The sequence below is a fragment of the Nannospalax galili genome, unplaced genomic scaffold (genome assembly GCF_000622305.1).
Source record: "Nannospalax galili isolate Female #2095 unplaced genomic scaffold, S.galili_v1.0 scaffold584, whole genome shotgun sequence".
NCBI classification, from domain to species: domain Eukaryota; kingdom Metazoa; phylum Chordata; class Mammalia; order Rodentia; family Spalacidae; genus Nannospalax; species Nannospalax galili.
The window spans coordinates 528,388-550,334 of NW_008351805.1; the positions used below are offsets into that span (position 1 = coordinate 528,388).

Here is a 21,947-nt window from a genome sequence, read left to right on the forward strand (position 1 = left end):
TCTTACTCCAGGCACGTTAATCAGCTGTGAGTCTCTGTATTTATCACCATCTATTGCAAACTTCTTCTCTGCCGAGGGTTCACCAACAAGTTATGTACCTTGTGATATATGAATTATATCTCAATTTAAAAAATATATTAAAGCAAGTTGATTCCACTTGAAGGGGTATAAGAAAAAGAAAACCTGGCATGCTGGTGGAGAACAATCAAAGAGTATGAATTCAAAGGTCTTAACATAAATGAGAAGCATATGAAGTACAAATTAAAGCAATGAGATGGAATGTTTACTTGGCAGGGTGAAGAAACCAGAAGTTCCTGTTCTTGGGTGGAACGTAGTCTAAATGGTTATTCTAATATGCTGGTCTTGGGGAGAATATTAGCAATAGTCTAATATTACCTCAAAAGTCTTATATTTTGTATTTGCGTTTCTATTTCTAGGAACGTCGCAAATATTATTTGCTATTTAAAATGGCAAGTGTTAAAGTGATGTTAACAACACATAAACAAGCTTCTGCTGCTAAGGGGAAGAAAGAGGTCCAAATAAAAGACAGACATATGAAGTACATACTCAAAGTCTGGAGAGACACACTCCAAAGTCAGAGTGGTAATTGCCTGATATTGGCCAGACAATACATAATTTTATTTTCTTGTTGATTCTTATCTGTGTTTTGAGTTCACCATATTTTCTAAATATTCCATACTAAAAGTATCCTCTATAATAACATTTTAAATTTATTTTTAATATTTTTATTTTGAATTTTATTCATTTATTATTATTATTATTATTTTGTTGTTGTTGTTGTTGTTCTGGGGTTTTTGAGACAGGGTTTGGCTGTGTAGCCCCAAGCTGGCCTTGAACTCTCCATCCTCCTGCTGTGACCTTCTGAATGCGGGAATTGTGAGTGCGGACCACCACACTCAGCTAATACATTTATTTTGAATCCTACAATTTCAAGTGTGAGAAAGCTCTCTGGTTCTTGTTTGGGTTTGGGTTTGTGATGATCTTAGCAAGAATAAAGTGATAAAAGACAAAACTCCTTGTTTCTCCTAAAACTAGAGACTCTGAAGAGATCCGCAAACAGTCCTCAGTCATTCCGAAGCCAGATCTCCCTCCCTCTCTGCTCTACAAGTTTCCCTTGGAGGGGTATATGGTTTTAAGATTTGGTCAGGTGGCCAATGGTAATTGTATAACATAGAACATTATAAATTAAACTGTTCTTAAGATCTTTCTGCATAAGGTACAGACATTTTAGGCTTTCTAACAATGCTCATGTTCATGTGGAATTTTTCCTAATTAGAAATTTATGTCTCCTGGATGTAACCATTTTTTCTCCATTTTCCTAGACAGAATCATGAATAAACTGGAGGCTCAGCAGGACCAGATGATACCATGAAGAGAAGTTTACAGGCCCTCTATTGCCAACTGTTAAGTAAGTCCTGCTGCATTTATTCTTTACCTGAAATATGCCAATGTTACCACTTGCTGAGTGCCAGAAACCGTCTGGAGGAAGACCAGGGTTGGAGCAGTGAGAAAGGACAGTACGTTCTCCCTCTGGTCCATCTCGATCAGCTATAAAGCATTATGTTGCTCTCACGTCATGGTCATCAGTCATACTGTAGACTCCATTATAATTCCAGCGTGGCTTGTTAAGCATCGTTAGTTCAAAACACACATCAGAAACTATTGTTCTTGGTTCTGTGATATACTCTAGGGTCTTGCCATAGCACCTTGTACAGATTCCTCAAGAGAATGAAATAGTGGATTGTATTGTTTGGATTTTGTCACATAGGACCTGTTTTCATTCAGTGACCACACAGCCTTTGACTTGGAATGTTATGCATAGTTACAGGTGGTTCTCAAATTTTGAGTGAAAAAAATATGATTTCTTTGCTTGTAGTAAATTAATGAGTGTTTGATTATGATTCTCTGTACATTGAGCATGAGGTTTTGGACTGTGCCACTAGTGATGATACTTGGGATGGGAATTGCTACTGAGTTGAGTATAAGGACTTGGATACTCTGGCCAAACCATGTGGAACAACAGACATTAGCCCCTCCTGAGTCAAACCAAGGCCATTGAGTTGGAGATCTTGGAGCTCACTGTGTTTGTCTGTCTCTGGTCAAGGCCTGTCTTTCCTAGACTAAGCAGTGCCTGTTAATTTTGCTGAGGAAATAAAATGAATAAAACGGAAGAGATTGAGATGCAAATCACTAGTCAGTCAGCCTTAGCATTTTCTCATTCAGGTTATAGTGTTGAGGCACCAGTGCAAAGCGCTTTATCTACACACAGCATTCTGGATGAGTGTTTTAATTGACTCATTTCTTCTGCCAAATTCTAGTCCCAGAAACACAGATCACATCAGCAGCCTGGCAGAAAGCTGCCAAGTCTTATGCGGCTCTTCTGCAGGACTGGGGGGTTGTCGCCTTTCTTTATTTCCTTTTTTTTTTTTTTTTTTTTTAATGATAAGCTTGTTTGTCAGAGAAAAGGCTTTAAAGATTGAAGAAGCAATGTCATCAAGAAATGATTAACTCTGCCTTGATGGGAAAAGGGGACCTTTGAAAGATAAATGGGATTTCTCACATACGAAAAACTCCCAAGTTTTATGGTGCTCTTCTGCAGGACTGGGGGGTTGTCTCCTTTTTTTTTTTTCTTTTTTTTTTTTTTTTTTTAATGATAAGCTTGTTTGTCAGAGAAAAGGCTTTAAAGATTGAAGAAGCAATGTCATCAAGAAATGATTAACTCTGCCTTGATGGGAAAAGGGGACCTTTGAAAGATAAATGGGATTTCTCACATACAAGCACACACTCCCCGCACCTCAGAGAAAGCGGGGCAGGCTTTGCTGGAGGAGAATCAGGAAATGGCAAAACAGCGTAACAAACTTGAGAAGCAGCAAAATGTTTGTTGAATCAGCTCTGCTGATTGTATGCCCTGAGCCTACATATTATTTAAAGTCATATATTATTAGAAAGGCATTATGTAAATTATTATACAGTTCAAGTACTCTACACAGTGTCCATCCTTCTAAACTGAGCATCTATTTTTAAAGCTGAAGTGGTTAGACATCAAATGCCCAGCTGCAGACACTACTGATATCTCACTTTCTTGTTTACAAAGATGCTGAGTTACACAAACAGCACAGATCAGGTAGTACTTTGTTGGTTAGGAGGTAGGCAGTAGCCTTCACTAAACCACCCTGGGTTTTGGCATGAATGTATATACAATTCCCATGTGCTTTTGGTAACCAGATTATATCTTTATTAACAGTGCCAACAAACAAAATGTTTTTGTCATGTCAAAACTGACTTGAAGACTAAAGAAGCAACACAAATTTATTACATTGTTTGATGCAATTCAGTAATATTTATCACTTAAAAAACTTGACTGAGTATTCTGATTATTGTTACACAGCAAACTACTCCAAAATTTCATGACTTAAAGCCATCGTAGAATTTATTTTGCTTAAGAATCTGCAACTTGGACAGGACTTGGCAGAAACTTTTATCTCTGCTTCATATTGTCTGGGACCTGGGCTAGAGTGACCCCAAAAGCTGGGAGCTGGAGCAACAGGGGCTGACCTAGCATCTCTGTCTCCCTGAAGGCTTCTCTCATGGAAAGTCTGGACTTCCACAGAGCATGATGAGCATAATGTGATCGGACTTCTTCCCTGCTGCTTAGTATCAGTAGGCTGTGACAACAGTCAAGATGAATGCTTCTCAGCAATGAGACTTGAAAGTGCAATAATAACACTATCAGTCAGCTTTCCACCACTATTGCAAAGCACCTGAGACAGGCTGAATTTTTAAAGAGTTAGCTTTGGCTCAGAATTCCAGAGGGCAAAGTCTAGGGGTCACATTGGGTGATGACCTTCTTGCTGGCAGAGTCCTGAGACAGTACAGAAAATCATGTCAGGACACAGGGACCACATATGTATATACATGTGTGTATGTGTGTATATGGCTTCCTTCCCCCATTCTTATAAAGCTACTGGGAAATCCAGTCCCAGGAAATCCATCCTAATGACTTTATGTAATTCTAATCATTTTCTGAAGGTCCACCTCTAAACAGCATAGACACATTTAAATTCCTAACCTCTTGTACAAAGGAGGCTAAATTTCAATAATGAAGCCTTAAGAGACACTCATGCATATCCAAGTCACAACAAATACTTACACCACATTTTATAAGCCCAGCCCTGATTCACAGGTAGATGGAGAGCAGAAACCGTTTCTTCTCTCAAAGAGTCATAACAATTTGTGGTTAGCTTTGGTCTTCATAGTGAGTTATGTATTCAGAAATTCAGTAAAACCATGAATTAGCCAGGTGTGGTGGGTTATGCCAATATCCCAGCACTCAGAATCCTGAGGCAGAAAGATTACAAGGTTCAGGCCAATCTAGATGCGACCCAGTGTTCCTGGCCAGCCTGGGCTATATGACAAGACTGAAAAGAAGCGGACAAAACAAGGAAGCAAACAAATAACATTGAATTTCTAGTAGACTTGAGTTTTCCCCATAAGCCAAGGAACTGCCAAGGATCTCCTCAGGATCTGCTATGCCCCCATACCACTTCTCCATCATCTCCTTCCTACCAAAGCCACATCCTTCAAGATGGAGAAGTGGTATGGGTGAGTTGGTTTAGAACTGGCTCAGGGTCCCCAGGCAGTGAATGACACCTCTGCTGTTCACACCAGGTCTCTCTGGCTCCTGTCAACCTGCCTTTCCTTTCATCCTGCCATGGAGTCCTCACCACACACAAGAAAACTCAGCAGTGAGACCCCTCCACCTATAGCGAAACTGTGATACTGTGATAGCTCTAACCCAACATTAGTAAAACTCGAATCCTCTTAGTCGTGTCAGGTGAAGTTGGAAATTCCCAGCCTCTCTGTGGATCACAGTCTTTTGGGGCTGTGTCTGTGGAAGATAAGGGAATTTTGAATCGACAAGGGCAATTGAGATTTTAATATTGTGCTTTTATTGAGTTTGATCTCCAGCACTGCAAAAAAAATTTACTTTTCTACTTTTCCTTCTACTAAAGTCATCCTTGCCCTTTTATTTTTTACTGTTTCCTGGCCTTCACCCTGCAGTATAGTACTGGGTGTTTCATTCCAGCAGCTTCAGGCTTCAGGGCAAGTTTAATACCTTTTTTATATGATACCTTGGAGCAATGAAAACCTGAGGAAGTGCATGGTAATGAGAACCTTTATGGTTATATAAAAAGCAAATGTGACCTTCTTTTTGACAGATATGTAATCAGTTCAGTGTGAAGCTAGTTCTAAGAATACCTGGTGTGCTGGACACACCTGGGAAGAGGGAACCTCAGTTGGGGAAGTGTCTCTGTTGGATTGGCCTCTGGACATATCTATGGAGCACATTCTTGACTATTGAGTAATGCGGGAGGGCCCAGAGCCCAGCCCATTGGTCATGCCAACCCTGGGCAGGTGGTCCTGGGTTATATAAGAAAGCAGGCGGAGTACAGGCCAGAGGAGCAAGCCAGTAAGCAGCACTGCTCTGTGGTCCGTGCCTTAGGTTTCTGCCCTGAGCTCCTGCCCCAGCCCCTCTCCCTGATGAATTGTAAGCAATAAGGTGAAATAAACTCTTTCCTCCCCAAGTTGCTTCTGGTTATGGTGTTTATCACAGCAGTTTAAACCAAAATAAAACACTTGGGTTTTTGAACTTAAAGACCAGAGTTCAAATCCTAGTCCTGCCACTTTATAGAATACTTGTATTAGATAGCCTCAGTGAGCCTCATATAAACTATGATATGACTGCCCCCTTCCTAAGGTGATATAGAATGAGATACATGCTACATGGAAAGTTACAGCAGGTGCCAGATCCCTTGTTGATCTTTATGCCTGGAAAAGATGAGCACAGCCTAACTGTAACGTTTGTATGGGATCTTCTGATTTACAAAGCATTTTCTCACTATTTAATCCACACAAGCTTGTAAGACAAATGGAGTATCAATTGGTCCCATTCTACAGAGGAGCAAATCAATCAAATGAAGGCTGCCTTTTCCTAAGCCATGCTATAATCTTGAAGGAGAGAGAGAGAGAGAGAGAGAGAGAGAGAGAGAGAGAGAGAGAGACAGAGACAGAGAGAGAGAGAGATACAGAGACAGAAAGGAGGAAGTGCTTCCTAATAGAAAATAAGGATCATCATCATAAATGCCTAAAAACATGTAGAAACATGACATTATCCAGGAGACACGCGTCTAGGTCAGAGTTAGCAGGTTTGGCCTTTGCCTGGATGGTGTGTGTGTGTGTGTGTGTGTGTGTGTGTGTGTGTGTGTGTGGGTGTGTGTGTGTGTGGGTGTGTGTGTGTGTGGGTGTGTGTGTGTGTGGGTGTGTGTGTGTGTGGGTGTGTGTGTGTGTGTGTGTGTGTGTGTGTGTGTGTGTGTAAAGAAGATTATTAAGTGCATTCTCGTTGCTGTGACAAAATACCTGACAAAAAGCAACTTAAGGAAGAAAGGTTCATTTTGACTCATGGCTTAAGAATGGTTACAGTCCATCATGATAGCAGGAGTGTTGGACAGCTGGCCATATTGCATCTGTAATCAGGAAGCAGAGAGGGAAGAGAGGAAGTGGGGTTGACATATAAAACCTCAAGTCGCCCCCCCGCCACCAGGCACATGCACACAACTTCCCTTCAATGAGGAGCCACCTTCTGTAGGTTCTACAACCTTCCAAAACTAAGAATCAAGTGTTCAGACAAATGATCCTACAAGGGACAGTTTCACATTCAAACCACAGTTATAATACTATGAAAATAAGTAGTTTTTATATACCAGCATCTGTTCAAGTCAGAGTTGTTTGAATGCTTAGCGTTAAGGTACAATTAAGTTTAGTAAGTTATAGTTTAAGTTACTTATTTGCTATAAAGCCAGGCACTGAATTTCTTAAGTCATGTACTGTGTAATTAGTACATTCTGCTTGTTCACTCATGCATCCTTTGTATACATTGATCTCCACTGACCACACACAATAACACTTCACACATGTATTGGAGAACTTCATGGTTGGCCTTGTCTTCTGGAGAAGAAAATAGAGATCTTGCAATGTGGGTTTAGACTCTAAGTTCATAGGATTTACAAGAGAAAATACATACCCTTTTCTGTTATTTTTACCTGGAGTATGGAGATTGTCTCCATCTTAGACTTACATACATACACATACATGCACACATGCCTACATACCCATGTTACTCCTCTCCTAGACTCTTCTAGGCATGATGAAAAGCTGACTGAGTGTGGAGTTCATTTCCTCTTGGAACCTATATTTTTCATGGGATTATCTGCCTTATGTCTCATCTCTGGAGCTAAATCTAAACCACTGAAAACATTTTAAAGCGAGCAAACCATCGCTGCCTTTTCGGCCTCAGCTGCCAAGTGACGTGATTCTTACCATGGAAATATCCATGTGGTAATCTTCCAAACACCTTCTCTGTGTCTGTCCATGCTTATTACTTAGTGGGTCCAGTGTCCCCACCATCGTACCTTCCCATGCCAGTTGTCCTGCCATAACCCATCATCTGAAGCTGCCGTGGGCTCCTTTAAGATGGAAAGTAATCTGAGTGAACTAATTAATGCCAAGGTGTTCTCACTGGTTAAGAAGAAAAGAACTTGTTCTCATTAGCTCTTAGAAATAGCCACATTTTTTAAGAAATTGGTTTTCTTTCTCTTTTTTCTTTTAGTATTAAGAGACTGAACCTAGGGCCTCACACATGCTAGTTAAGGACTCACCACATCCTCAGCTCTCTTTTTATTTTTAATTTTGAGAGTCTTGCTAAGTTGCCTAGCTGTTTCTTAGCTCACACTCTAGCTAAAACAAGCCCGGAACTTGTGATCCTCCTGCCACAACCACTTGAGTAGTTTAGATCACAGGCCTGTGCCACAAGGCCCTGCTAATTTTATCTTCTTAAAGCAAACACAATTTTGATATTGTTTTAAGCAGCATTAAGTACAGCAGTTTAAACAGGCGAGCTTCCTGGGGCTTGTCCATCTATGTAGTTCTCAGAGTCATGGGTCTGAGGTCTTCAGATCACCTCATCCTGGTTCAATCTTTTCTTCTTGGCCAGCTAACAGAGGAAATGATCACCTTTGACTTGCTATTGGCCTAATCCTGTGTACATTTTCCTATCAGTTGCCCTTGACTCTATGTCTGAATTCATTCATGTCACTGCATCCCTGCTGCCTGTGACTTGGAGAGGGGGTTCCTCTGTCCCTACCTGGTCATCTTATTGTGCCTTTGCTGTTGTCTGTTCTCAGGCCTCGTCTTCCCAATCCCCTGCTGCAGAAATAGCTGCTTGTCTGCTGAGAATCTGCTAGTGGTTTTTCAAAGTCATTGACTTCTGGTCATGATGGTTCATACCTGTAATCCCAACATTTGGGACACTGAAGCAGGAGGATCACAAGTTTGAGGCCAGCCTGAGCTACATAGTGAGACCTGGTCAGATGGAGGAGATGGGGGAGGAAGGAAGGGAAGAGATTACTTTGTTTCATGTGCTTCAACCGGAACACCATATCTGAAAGACCTCATGGAAAAGCCGGTATGAGAACCAGCTGTCTTTCATAAACTAGACCTTAAGGAGAGTTACAGAACTAAAGACAGTACTACTCATTTTTATCAGAAAAAAAGTGTTTCTTCTCACTGAAAGTATTGTTAACATGCAATGATTTTGCTATTTTCTAATGAGAGGTTTTGTCTTCTAGATGTAATTCTGTGTATGTGTGTGCATATGTTGTATACATGTGTGTGTTATATGCATGTGTGTGCACATGTGTGTAGTTGGGCATGCCTGCAGGGGCACTTGCCTGTTTGTGAGTGCGTAGGGACCAGAGGTTGACTTCAGAGATGCACCTTCCCTTCTTTGTTTTAAATCAATTAATTTATTTTTGATGTGTATGAGTGTTTGCCTGCATGTAAATAAGTGTATCACATTTCAGAAGAGGGCATCAGATCCCTTGGAACTGGAGTTTTGGGTGATTGTTAGCCACAATACTGGTGATGGGAACTAAACCCAGGACCTCTGTAAGAGCAGCCAGTGCCCTTAACTGTTGAGCCATCTCTCCAGCCCCTCCACTTCTTTAAATTTAATTTTTAATCAGCATATAATGTGTTAGATATCAGTATGTCAACTTTATTCTTTGATACAGGAGTGCTCACTGAACCTGGAACTTGCCATTTCAGCTACATTAGCTGATCAGAGAGTTCACAGACCCCACCTGTCGTCACCTCCCTAGCACTGGGATTGCGGGAGAGCACACCCAGCTCACACGTGGGTGCTGCAAAGCCCAACTCAGGTCCTATTGCTTGCACAACAAGCACTTTACCTACTGAACTGTCTCCTTGGCCCCCAGCTTTAACCTTTAATATGGCAAAATACTATTTATTATTACAGTGAGTCATTTTAATATGCTAGCCATAACCCATATTTTAAAAGCAAAAGCCTTTTGAGTCCTCAATAACATTAGAAAAGGAAAGGGTCGTGGAAACCAAAATTTTTGAGAACCACTAACCTAAAGGATAAATTTCAAGTACCTTAGATTAGCATTCAAGTCGCTAGTATGGTCCACAACTACGTCTTTATCCTCATCTGTCACCACTTTTGTTTCATATAATCTGCACACACGCACACACCGCACACACGCACACACCACACCCCCCCCACACACACACACACACTCAAGGCTCCACTGCTAGACACCCACAATGTGCTCTAGCCATCATCACTGGCATTGGACTCCCACAAAGCATTCACTGGGTATGCATGTGCTTGTTTTCTTGTCTTCGAGTTCCATAGAGTCCTCATGGAGATACGGGGAGTGCATTTCATCATCTGTTCCTCAATCTCCTGTCCAGTGTAGTGCTTAGGTCGTAATGGGCCTCAATGTTTAATTTCATGATCATTCTCCATAAAATCTAAGATGTCATTAATGTAAAATGCACTATCATTTCATGAACCACTAAGAAAGAGCATGTTGTTTCACTTATCATATGCTGTCGACTAGATCTTTAAATCCTGGAAAATATTTATGGATAAAATTCATAATTGGTGGTTGAACTGTGGCTAATGGGGTATTATAGTCCCTGAGACTCTGCCACTCAATTCTCTTTTAGGGCCAAGTCTCAGCAAACCCATCCTTATTCCTGGCTCCCACTACTGGTAGGTCTTTTGGAAGCTAGAGAGAGATCACAGGAGCTGGGCTGTCACTAACTGAAGTTGGCTCATGTGTTCTGTCTCCATGGTTTGTTTCTCCTGACAAGTGAGAGGACATTTTCCCTACGATTATAGGAGAACTGATGTAAATTGCGACTGACAAGGTATTTAGGTCCAAACAAGTGTTGACTCTGAATCCTGCCTTTCAGATGTTACAGGCAATCATTCAGATACTGGCACCCTGTGTGCAGGGTAGCATTTCCCCAGCATGAGATGATGGGATCCTCTCCCCTCCTCCTTTGCCACAGAATGTCTTCCTTTGCATAGTGACTGCCTGATCCCAACCTCCATGGAGTGTGGCGGCCTTGGATTCTTGATTAAGAATGCGTGAGTTCAAATCTTGGCCATTCCAAATTATTTGGATCTATTTCCATACAATAAATAGCAATTTGAGTATGCTTCCACTGCTAAACAGCTCTTGTGCTGTCTCTCCCCCATGCCTTGCAAATTCATCACTCCTTGGGCCAGTAAAGAAGAATTGCTTGTGAGAAACACAGTCTGTTTATTAAAAAAGACCTTTTCATCCACCTGCTGTGATGGTGCTGACACAGGTGGTCCTCCATTGGGCATATGGAAAGGTGAGACATCCCTTCCTGTGGATTCTACAATTCAATGCGTTATGATTAATCTGATTGGCTTTGTTTCCCAAACTTGGCTGTACATCAGAGTCACCTGGGAAGCTTTTCATGACCCCCCTTTCCCAGTCCTCACCCTTGATCAGTTAAATCAGAATCTTTAAACATGGGGCCTGGGCTTTGGGTGGTTCTGGTGGGGAGTGGAGTGGGATGAGCCAGGAATTGCTGACTTACATCTGTGTGTCTTAAACTAAGTATACAATAGAGTTGCCTGGAAGGCTTCTGAAAATACTGATCTGGGGGTCCACCCCAGAGTTTCTGACTGCCCCTGGGATAAGGCCTGGATTTTGCATGTCTAGGTTTCCAATAATGCCAAGACTTTGGTCCCAAGCCTTCACTTGGAGAATCACCATCTTAGACCTATAAAGGCCTCCTCTGAACACAGGGGCTCTCAGCTTCCCTGCATCGCTGGGCCTCTTGGGGAGAGGTAGTTCCTGGATCTGTTAGGACTAAGATGAAAGGAGCACAAGAGGCACAGGGGAAGGAGCTGAATCACTCCAAGTATTGTGGGTTTAGGAACTGTTAGGACTTGAAGTTCCCTGTTGGTCTTTAGAATATACTGCAAGTTAGTTTCTCTTTTAAGAATGAGGACACAAAGAGTATTTTGGATTATAAAACAAAAATAAAATACAAGAAGTCTTGAAGGACTACTGTTGTAGGGCCAGTTTAAAGCTTGATTTTGTAAGGCATTTTTTCTCCTTAGGACTGGAGAGATGACTGAGTAGTTAAGAGAACTGACCTAGGTTCAGTTCCCAGCACCCACATGGTGGCTCACAACCTCAGTAACTCTAGTTCTGGGAGATTTGATGCCCTCTTCTAACCTCTGTGGTGGTGCATTTCCATACAAGCATGCAAAACACTCATACACATAAAATAAAATTTGAAATATGTATATTTCTTCTTTACTTCATCTGAAAGTTTTGGGTTTTTAATAAAAAATTGGAGACTGAATATTTTTCCCCTTCATGTAAAGATTTTCAAATATTCTCTAGAAAAAACAGGTCTGTGTAATTCTGAAGTCTTTCATATACATTTGAGGTAGTAATGTTTTCAAATGTAACCTTAGCCCAGGATTGTAGGCATACACAGATGTTAAAGGGGTCAAGTTGATTTAATGCCTTTCACACCATAGGTTTAAATTTGCATAAATCAACAATTCCTTTTTGCCAGTAATACCTAAATAGGATATTCTCATCATAAGCAGTGTCAGCAAAGGCTGAAGAATAAAATATTTTAAAGCAATTAAATTTTATGACTATTTTCTATTATAGGTTTAGCCAAGAATGTCCATGAGTGAAGTTGTACTCATAGTTAAGAAAGCTGTTGGCTCTTAATAAATCAAGCTTTTGCATGAAAATCCTTCCAAAACATATGGTGGGTGAGAACATAAGGTTTGGATTAAAGGGTGTGTTCTGAACTCTCCTTCACAAAGTAACTCTTCACCTGTGGTACCCAGGTGAAGAGTCTGTTTACCTTGAGACTCATGAGCGATTAAATGAGGTTATAAAAATATTCCAGTGTTATAAAATACCCTCCAAATATGAGCTGTTGCTTTATTAGTAATAATTAGTCATATTTGGTAAATAATGCATTTCTTATTTGCTTAACAAATACTGTTTTAAAGAAATGTGAAAAATAGTCTGTATTACCGTACCAGATGTCAACGCAGCTCAGTCCCCATCAGTTTATGTAAAGCATGTGAACTGAGAACTGTGAAGGTATATTGTCTTGCTTGACAAGGTGTTATGATGCCAAAACCACTGGGAAAGGACCACTCAGACTCCAGGCATTCCTAATTAGCCAAATTTATTTAGCTGGCCCGCAACTGTACTCTCTAGACCAGGATTTTGAGAATACAATCCAGACTCTGAGGAAGATAAAGCTTTTAAAGACAAAAATCCACATCCTTGACTGGTTAGTACAAGATTTACTCAAAAACAAACAGTAGTTGCATGTTTGTTCCTGTAGGTGGGCAAGTAAGCAATCACAAAAACCAGGTAAGTCTTAACTGAAACCTCTGGGATTATATGGGTGTGTTCCTCTGGGGTCAGCTCTTCCTGGAACTGCTAGCACTGGGCCAGGGTAGGTCTGGAACCACTCACCAAAATGGTGGTCTTACACAAAATGGAGGAGCTCAGGCTATCACAAAGACATGTTAAAAATCTGGAAAATTGGGCTGGAGAGTTGGCTTAGTGGCTAAGAGTACTGACTGCTCTTGCAGAGGACCCAGGTTTGATTCTCAGCACTCACATGGCAGCTAACAACCATCTGTAACTCCAGTTCCAAGGGATCCAACACCCTCTTCTGACTTCTGCAGGCATTGCATGACGTGGGTGCACTTCCATGCACGCAGGCAATACACTCATACACATAAAATAAAAATAATAATTTTTTTAATCAGGACATTTAAAAAAAAAATTATTGAACTTTTGTACATTTAATACAACAGTTCTTAATCAAATTTAGACCACCCCTCACCCATCCATGCCCTCACATGGCCCTCCCTAACCTCATGCATTCCTCCATAAATGTTAAGTCCTATCCAGTCAAGCATTTGTAACCAGATATCTTTCGGTGCAAGTTCATCCACTGGAGTCTAGTCAGCCCATCTAGAGGTCGTAAGTAAGGTCAACTCTTCCTCACCCAGTAGTAACCAGTCTCCAACTGTGTCCAGGTTAGCGCCAGCCCACCACCCATTTCTCTCACTCCATGCCAGGCCCTTGTCTGATTAAGTCGGCACGGGTCTTGTGCTTGATGCCACGATGGCAATCTGTCTCCACTGTCACATGGTATCTTCCCCTTTCCTAGGTGTCTCTCTTCTGTTTGTCTTTTCTAAAGACATTTGTCATTGGATTTATGGTGCACCTGGATACTCCAGCATATCTCATCTCAAATTCTTTAGCTTCATTAGATCTACAAACACCCCTTTGTAAATAATGTTGCTCACAGGTTTCAAGATTGATGTGTGCACATTCTCTGGAAGGCCGCCAATCTACTGTAACATTGCTACCATCCATAGAGTTGTTACAAGTACATGGAGCACTTAACAGAGTGCCCTGTGCAGAGAAGGTGCTCAGTAAGTGGTGGGTTTAGCTCAAGGGCAAGTTCATTATGTATCCAGTGAACTTATGCAGGTTGTTGAGGAAGTTTGAGCATCAAGACACTGACAAGCTGGTGTAAAAGCTTTGGGGGGCATGTCTGTGGGGACTGCATGCTATTGACTGTGTGTTTCGAAGGACATGAGATGCATGTGGACGATGAGCTTCAAGGCGAGAACAGGTCTAGGTGTGAATCTCATGCTTGCACCTAGCTCTGGTGCACAGGGTCTGTTTCCCATCTTTGCTTACTGATTTTCAGCGCCAAGGCATGGTATCTGATGAGAAGCAGCAAGACTGAGGTCTTATGGTGAGGTCTAGTTAACGCTGAGCATGAAGTCCTTTATGACTCCCCAAGATGAGATGTTACTTCAAAATCACACAGCTCTCTCCCCACAGGGCAAAGCCCAAGCTCTAGAATCCCAACTCATGGGTTGGCTAATTATATAGAGGCTCAGAAGAGAGCCTTGAGCCCTCTAAGGTGCAAAACAGTAATTTCCTTGAAACACTTTGGGGAGATGAACAAGTGAGTGTGCCTATTTTGTCCAAAGGGCAAAAAGAATCAAGGACTCAGGAACTGCCCAGATAGGGGACCAGTATCATTTCCTGGGTACCCACTAGGTCTTGCCCCTGCGCTCCTGTTTGCAGCATGAGGTGAATGAGAGGGGAGGGCTGAACTGTGTGAAGCACTTCACAGATGTCCTAATGACCAAGATTCCAGCCACTTCCCTGACAGTCTCTATGCAAGATGGCCAGCCTTCCACACTGAGGGAAGGCCAACTTGAAAGCAAGCCAGAGCAACTTTCTTGTCTGAAGACATGGAATCACTTCTAAGCAGTTCTCACTATGACAAAGCAGAATTCCTGAAGGTAAAAAAAAGGCTGTTCAGACAAATACATTCCCCTCACTTCATTGATATGTTGTAGTTATTTTGACCTGTAGTAAGTATAAGATGATTGAACTAAAAAATAAAGCATAATGACTTACTTAAATAGGCTAGCTATAGAAATTGCATAAAAGAAAATGTCCATATTTCACTCCCAAATGGATTTGGTTGTGTCAGGATTATTTTTCTCTCTTGGCAAATGCCATAGGTTAGTTAGCTACCTAGAGAAAGATGTGAGCTCTGGGGGAAGTCTTGTGGCTTATTAAAAATATTCCTAGGAATAACCCATAGGGCCATGGAGGAGTGGGTCTGAGAAGGGCAGGAGGCCCAGCAAGGCTGGATCTTGTCTCAGTTGTGAGCTCTGATAAGAGATCGATCACACCTTGGACTCATCCTCTTTTCTGGGACAGAGATAGATATGGATGCATTGGACATTAAGTGAGGCGAGGGTGTGCCAGGCACTGTTTACTTAAAATTAATGATTTACATGCAATATATCTCATACATGTCTAATATTTGAATGGTACCATGAGCAGTGGACCATCCTTCTCACCATGATCATCACGTCTTCCCCTTTTCTTCCCGTTTCTCTTAACGTAAAGCAAGAGTTCATGCATTTTCCATTGCTAAGACCTTGTTTTCATTTTCATGTACCCAGGTTGGAGTTCCACCTGAGTGTTGGGAGGTGACTTGTGAAGGGCTGATGATCAAGCAGTCTGCCTGCACCCGTTGGTCAGAGACGTGATTGAAATCATCCCTGGATGTAGCACTCCAGGCTTCTCTTGTGCTTTATTAAATTGTAGTGATGGACAACTGTGACTGGGTACTTTATTCTTTCCCTAGAGATATTGCTCTCACAGATATACTCTTTGGTAATGTCTTATAGATTAGAGAGGGTTCTTTTTTGGTGGTGGTTTTAAGTACTGAATACAGGATTTTCCACATGCCAAGCAAGTATTCTACCAGAGTTACATACTTAGCCATTATTATTATTATTTTATTATTATCATTATCATTATTATTGGTGATGGGGACTGAACTGAGGGTCTCATATGGTAGGCAAGCATTCAGAATCATTACAAAGCTCTGAATCCAAATTTCCCGTAGTCTATGGATAATTTAAAAACCCAAATTTCTGAGACCAGCAAGATGGCTCAGTGAGTAAAGCATTTGTGCCAAGTGTGACAACCTGAGTTCATTCCCCAGGACACACGTGGTAGGAGAGAACCAACTCTCAAAAGTTGCCATTTGACCTCGCACTCCATGACGCTTGTGCATATACACACATATGCACACACAATAAATAAATGTAATAAAATTTTAAATCATGAAGTTCTGAAAACTAGAAAATTATTTATAGATATCCAAGGCAAGTTGCAGTGTACCTCTAAAGAAAGGGGGGTGGGAATGGCCATGCACATCCCGGTGTCCTCCGTGAGGAGGTCTGTGGTGGACACACATCCTTGAGCAACCAATGAGGAATTGAGCAGTTGACCCTTTGATGCTTCATGAGACTGAGTTAGATAGATGTCAAATCATTTGCTTTGGGGGAAAAAAAGATGGATAGAAGAGGAAGGGAAAGCATTAGACAAGCCATTGCTAAATCTTGACAGACATTGGTGGCCAGGGTGTTTTTGTTTGCTTCCCTCTTCCTTCAACTTCTGGGCAGAATATTTATTCCTTAGAATATGTGGAAATTATAAAATCATATACCTTAAGAGTCAAAAGGAAGATCCCTTTGTAATGGCCACTCCATTTAACATATAAAGACAATGTGGCCACCCTGAGGGGTAAGCAACATGGTGAGGATCCAGGCCTGGCCAACCTAGGGAGAAGCTTAAGTGCAGTCTCTCCCCTCAGAGCCAGAGCACATGCTGGTGTTCTCTCCTGTCACCCTCTGCCCAGTCATACCCATTTTCTGTCCTTTTTCAAGCACTTCAGCCTAGTCCTTTCTTGTGTCTCTTGGCCAATTGCTTGTCCCATTCTGGCATGCCTGTTCCCAGCTGTTCAGACCCAAGCCCCACAACCTTTTGCTGGCAGTGTTTCTCACTACCCAGCATGTCATAGTCGTCTCTCTGTTACATTTCCCTCAAGTTCTGCATGACATGCAGAGTTATCCAATGTTTCTCTTGGCTCTTGATCTGTTTATCACTTACCAGTCCCTCTGGGCCCTCAGCTAAGAGCCATCACAAGCTATTTCCAGCCCATAGGACTGTTTAGTACTTGGGAGCTCTCCCCGCCCCAACAAACAAGGCATTACTAGTAGAATTAACTATACAGAGGACCAGTAGACAGGCTGCTTGGGTGGTCTGTATTGTCATATTGGGAAGCCACAATCATGGTTTATGTCTGGAATATTTCATAGACATACAACAGAAACCACATCACTCATTTAAATTTTTTCTAGACTTTACATTCGGAAAAAAAGGAGGGAAAAATTAGTGAAATCAATTCAAAAAGCACAGTCAGTTTAACCCAATACATCCAAAGCATCATTTCAACATGAAATCAATACTAAAACATAAGAGTTATTTTGTTTTTTCCACATCGGTCCTTCAAAATCTTATGTATAATTTGCACATACAGCACATCTGCTATTCCAGAAATAGTTCATTGGCATTTGGATATCACAAAATTGATATTTGGAGGTGGGGTACTTGGGGAGATGGCTTAGTCAGTAAAGTGCTTTGCCACTCAAACATGAGGATGTACATTATATCCCTAGCATTCATGTTTTTAAAAAAGCCAGGTATGGCAGCGTGAGCCTGAGACCCCACCACTGGGGAGGTGGAGACGCGAGGATGCCGGGGGGCTTGCTGGCCAGCCAGTCTAGCCAATCATCAGTCTCTGGGTTCAGTGAGAGAACCAGTTCCAGTTCCCCAAAATAAGGTGGAGAGTGCTAGAAACACCCAACATCAACCTCTGGACTCTGTGGGAGCATGCACACCCACACATAGATACGTATACCCACAAACATGTACACAAACACACACATGCACACACAAAAAATTGATAGTTTTTTTGTCTTAATTTTTTCTAGCAACTGAATTAGTTTTTTGCTTTTAAATTTTAAATGAATTTAAGTTAAGGGAAATTTCAAAATTTAGTTCCTCAGTCACACTAGCACAGAGCACACACTGGATGTTCACGGCCCCATGTTGCCAGGAGTTGCACAGGTCTACATCAGTTGCTTTAGACTGTTGGTTATGAAGGCTCTGCCTTAAATCACTGAGGACAGAGTCCAGTGTGGCTTCCATGGGGACAGAATCCCTAGGCCTTGTGCCGGGAGTAGATTCCTATGCCTCCAACCTGTCAACTTCTTGGCCATCATGTCAAGAGAGAGAAGTGGAGAGATTGTTTTAAGACCTTGAGAGTTCAGGTATTTCATTCTGATTTGTTCTAGAAAGGGCAAAGTCATGACTCTCACATGACCATGGAGGACAGTCATCTAGAGCCAAAATGTAAAACAGGTGCAAACCTATAGGCCCCTCTACAAGCATCCCACAGGTCTTAGAAAAGAGAGGGAACCCCTGAGAGCAGAGGCCTCTGACTCCCGTGGACACACCCAGGAATTCTGTGTTGGAAGGCTGGCTTTCTTAGGTTCCTTCAAGGCCCTGTCCTGTCGAAATGCATTCTTTTTTTTTTTTTTTTTTTTTTTTTTTTTTTTTTTTTTTTGAAGCAGTGTCTCCCTGTAGCCCCAGCTGTCCTGGAACTCACTATGTAGATCAGGCTGGCCTTGAACTCACAGAGATCCACCTGCCTCTGCCTCCCAAGTGCTGGGACTACAGGCGTGCACCACCACGCCCAGCTCCATTCTCTTTTTTTATAACTTATTTTTTATTTTATGTGTATGAGTATTTTTGCCTGCATGTATGCAAGTATATCCTTGTGTGTAGTGTCCATAGAGGCCAGAAGAGGGCTTCAGATCCCCTGGAACTAGAGTTACTGACAGTTGTTAACCACCCTGAGTGAGTGCTGGGATCTGAACCCAGGTCCTCTGTAAGAGCAGTCAGTGCTTTTAACCACTGCGCCATCCTTCCAGCCCCAAGACATGCATTCTTAAGAAAAGGGTTTGGTAGGCCCTACTTTACAAGTCCCCTGCATGCCACTTCCTCCTGGATTTTCTGTTGCAAACTCATTGCACCAGCAGCTTTCATGATGTATGTGTCCCATGGGAAAAGAACAAGGGTATGCTGGATAGCTTTAGTGTCAACTTCAAACTTCTGGGTTGAAGGAGCCTCAATTGGGGAATTGCCTCCACAAAACTGGCTTGTGGCCATGTCTGTGGGGCATCTTATTGATTTTTGAGTGATGTGGGAGGGTCCACTGTGGGTGGTACCATCCCTGGGAAGGTGGGTCTGGGTTGCATAAGAAAGCAAGCTGAGCAGGCCAGGGGAGCAAGTCAGTAAGCAGCAATCCTCCATGGTCTGTGCTCCAGCTCCTGCCTCCAGGTTCCTGCCCTGACTTCCTACCTTGGGCTTCCTGATGAACTGTGACCTGGGAGATGTAAACTGAATAAACCCTTTCCTCCCAAGTTGGTATTGGTCAGAGTATTTTGTCATAGCACTGAAGAAACAAACTAGGACAAAGGGTCAGTGTTATGTTCAGAAACATCGATGTCACAGGCTTCTGTCATGCCTCTAAGTTAATTACCAAGTGACAGTTCTTCTTGGTTAAGGGTATTAGCAGACTAACTCTAATTGAGATGTCCAGAACCAGATGTCCAAATGGCCCCGGTGCCTGACAAGAAGAGAAAAGTCTAAGCTTGTCATAGAGGAAGTTACCTTGAGTTAAACCTTCCATCATAGTAACTGGTAGAGGAGAACACTTTCCCAATTGAACAAACCATCAAGAACAGAGTCCTCGGAAGACAACCAACTTTCAACCCTTCTCTGTAACTCCTGGGGAATACCAGACCATTAGGTACCTTTCTGTTTTCATTATCTTTCAACATACTTTTTATTTTAAAGACAGGGTCTGTATATCCCTGGACAACCTGGTACTTGCAATGTAGGCCAGGTTAACCTCAAAACCAAGAAAATCTTCCTGCCCCAGCCTCCCAAATGCTAGAGTTACAGGCCTGTACTACTATACCCAGCTTTTCATTGGGGGGTGGCCTTATGTAGCCCCATCTGGCCTTAAATTCAACTGATGCTAACCTTGAACTCCTGATCATCCTGCTTCTACCTCCTGAGTGCTAAGATTACATTATACCCAGCTTCAACATACCTTTATAAAGAATTTACTCTGTATCAGACATGATCCTAGGCACAGGACATGAGTCCAGGGCTAGCGAGTAGCTAGCTCAGTGATGGTGTGCTTACCTAGCATGTGGAAAGACCCTGGGTTCAATCTTAGCACAACACACACACAGAGAGATGTAAGTAAGCTCTCAGAACTCCCAAGCTAGTGGAGAGAGGCTTCATACAGAGAACTGTGACACAAACATGATTCATCGTCATCCCTCACCAGGCAGAATGCCTACTGCTAAATGGCTTTGTAGAAAACTCTGGGGATGTAAAGATAATATAGGGTTTAAGCTCCACTCTCCAGATGCTTATAATCATAAAAACAGGTTCAGTAGTGGCACTTTTATCTTGGGGGCAGTCAACAGCTACCTAATTTGACTAAACGCCCATTCAAAGGGAGGAAACTCAAGTGTGGTACTATAGTGTAACCTAATACACATCGCTGAAGTGGTCATAGATCTTAACTCTCACATCGCTAGACTAATGTGATTTCTTACTATGTGCAAAATATGTATCCTTATATTTACAGACAAATATCCCAGTCACCACTCATCAAAGAAGCTCATTTTGCAGCAGTCAGAGACTAATACCAAGTACCACAACTGATCACACACGGATATTGTCTATGAATTGCCCAGGCCTAAGGGACATATCTGAATGCAACCTCTATACCTAAGGCTCATGGAACATAGAACAGGGATAAAGAAGAGGACACTAAGGAATCAGTTCTTAGTAATGAAGCTCCCTCATGCAGCAGAGGGCCAGGAACACAAAAGATCACAAATGGCCAAAGTGTAGAGATCAAGAGTCTGCTAAATAATGGTCCTTGGACAGGACCCCTTTATTAAACTTCATCCACCCAGGGCTCAGGGACCATTGCAGAAGAAGGGGCAGAAAGACTGTAAGAGCCAAGGAGGAGGTACATGACCATATGGAAACAGAGCCCTACAAGCTCCTGGGAGCCTGCTCATATGACTCTAAGGCAATAGTGTCAGCACACACAAGTGCCATGCAAACTCAGGCAGACAGTAACCCAGCATAGAACTGAATAATGAACGGCAGACTTCAGTCTTATCTGAAGGAATATTGGCAACTGATTGCTGCTAGATGAGGAAGAGCTGATCTTCCTAAAACAAGGGACTCTAGATAGGCTGGCTAGACTCAGTGAATGGACTTGCACTGGGGAACAACTGGGGGCACTGATAACACAGTGGGCAGTGACAGGGATGACAGAGTATATGATCTCCAGTGTGTGTGAGGTCTATGGGAGGGTGCCAATGGGGATGTGGTATGAAGATGAATAAGATTGTTTGAGATGTTCTGTATGAAATACACACAAAAATCAATTAAAAAAAGAGATACTTTTTAAAAAAGAAATACTACATCATAGGATATGGTCGAAAGCCATAGATCAAGCCTGATCTTAAATTCAACTTAACTATTGAAAAAGACAACATATTGATCCACTTTCTGAGTCTTCTGTGTATATTTTAATTGGTTTTGAACTTGGAAGAAGGCAAGGATTAGTCCGCAGAAGTAGCATTACAAGTGACAAGCAAAGACTGAGCCTTTTGTATTTACAAAGCTGTGCTCCATCCAGTACACACTGACTCCTGACAGCCTTCATGATAGGTGTCACCTTAGCACTGTGTAACTACTTAGGAAATGCAAGTCAGGTGCGAGGTCACACACCTCTAATCTCAGCACTCAGGAGGTGGGGGTTGGAAGGTGGGGAGTTCAAAGTCATTCTTAGCCACATACTGAGTTTGAGACTGGTCTGGGCTACATGAGACCCTGCCTAACAAAGGAAAGCAAAGCAAAGCAAAGCAAAGCAAACCCAGAAAGCCAAGAGTCATGCCCAAGGCAGCA

General features: G+C 42.2%; 1 protein-coding gene across 2 annotated transcripts in view; it reads left to right on the forward strand.

The window, feature by feature from the left end:
• Nucleotides 1–21,947, forward strand: part of Tmem108 (transmembrane protein 108) — a 365,991-nt gene that overhangs the window by 205,872 nt on the left and 138,172 nt on the right. For both annotated transcript variants that reach the window (XM_029553905.1, XM_008848780.3), the window contains exon 3: nt 1,348–1,429. In XM_029553905.1, coding sequence (XP_029409765.1) covers nt 1,390–1,429 — 40 coding nt within the window. In that variant the 5' untranslated portion in view covers nt 1,348–1,389. The remainder of the gene's footprint in view (nt 1–1,347; nt 1,430–21,947) is intronic.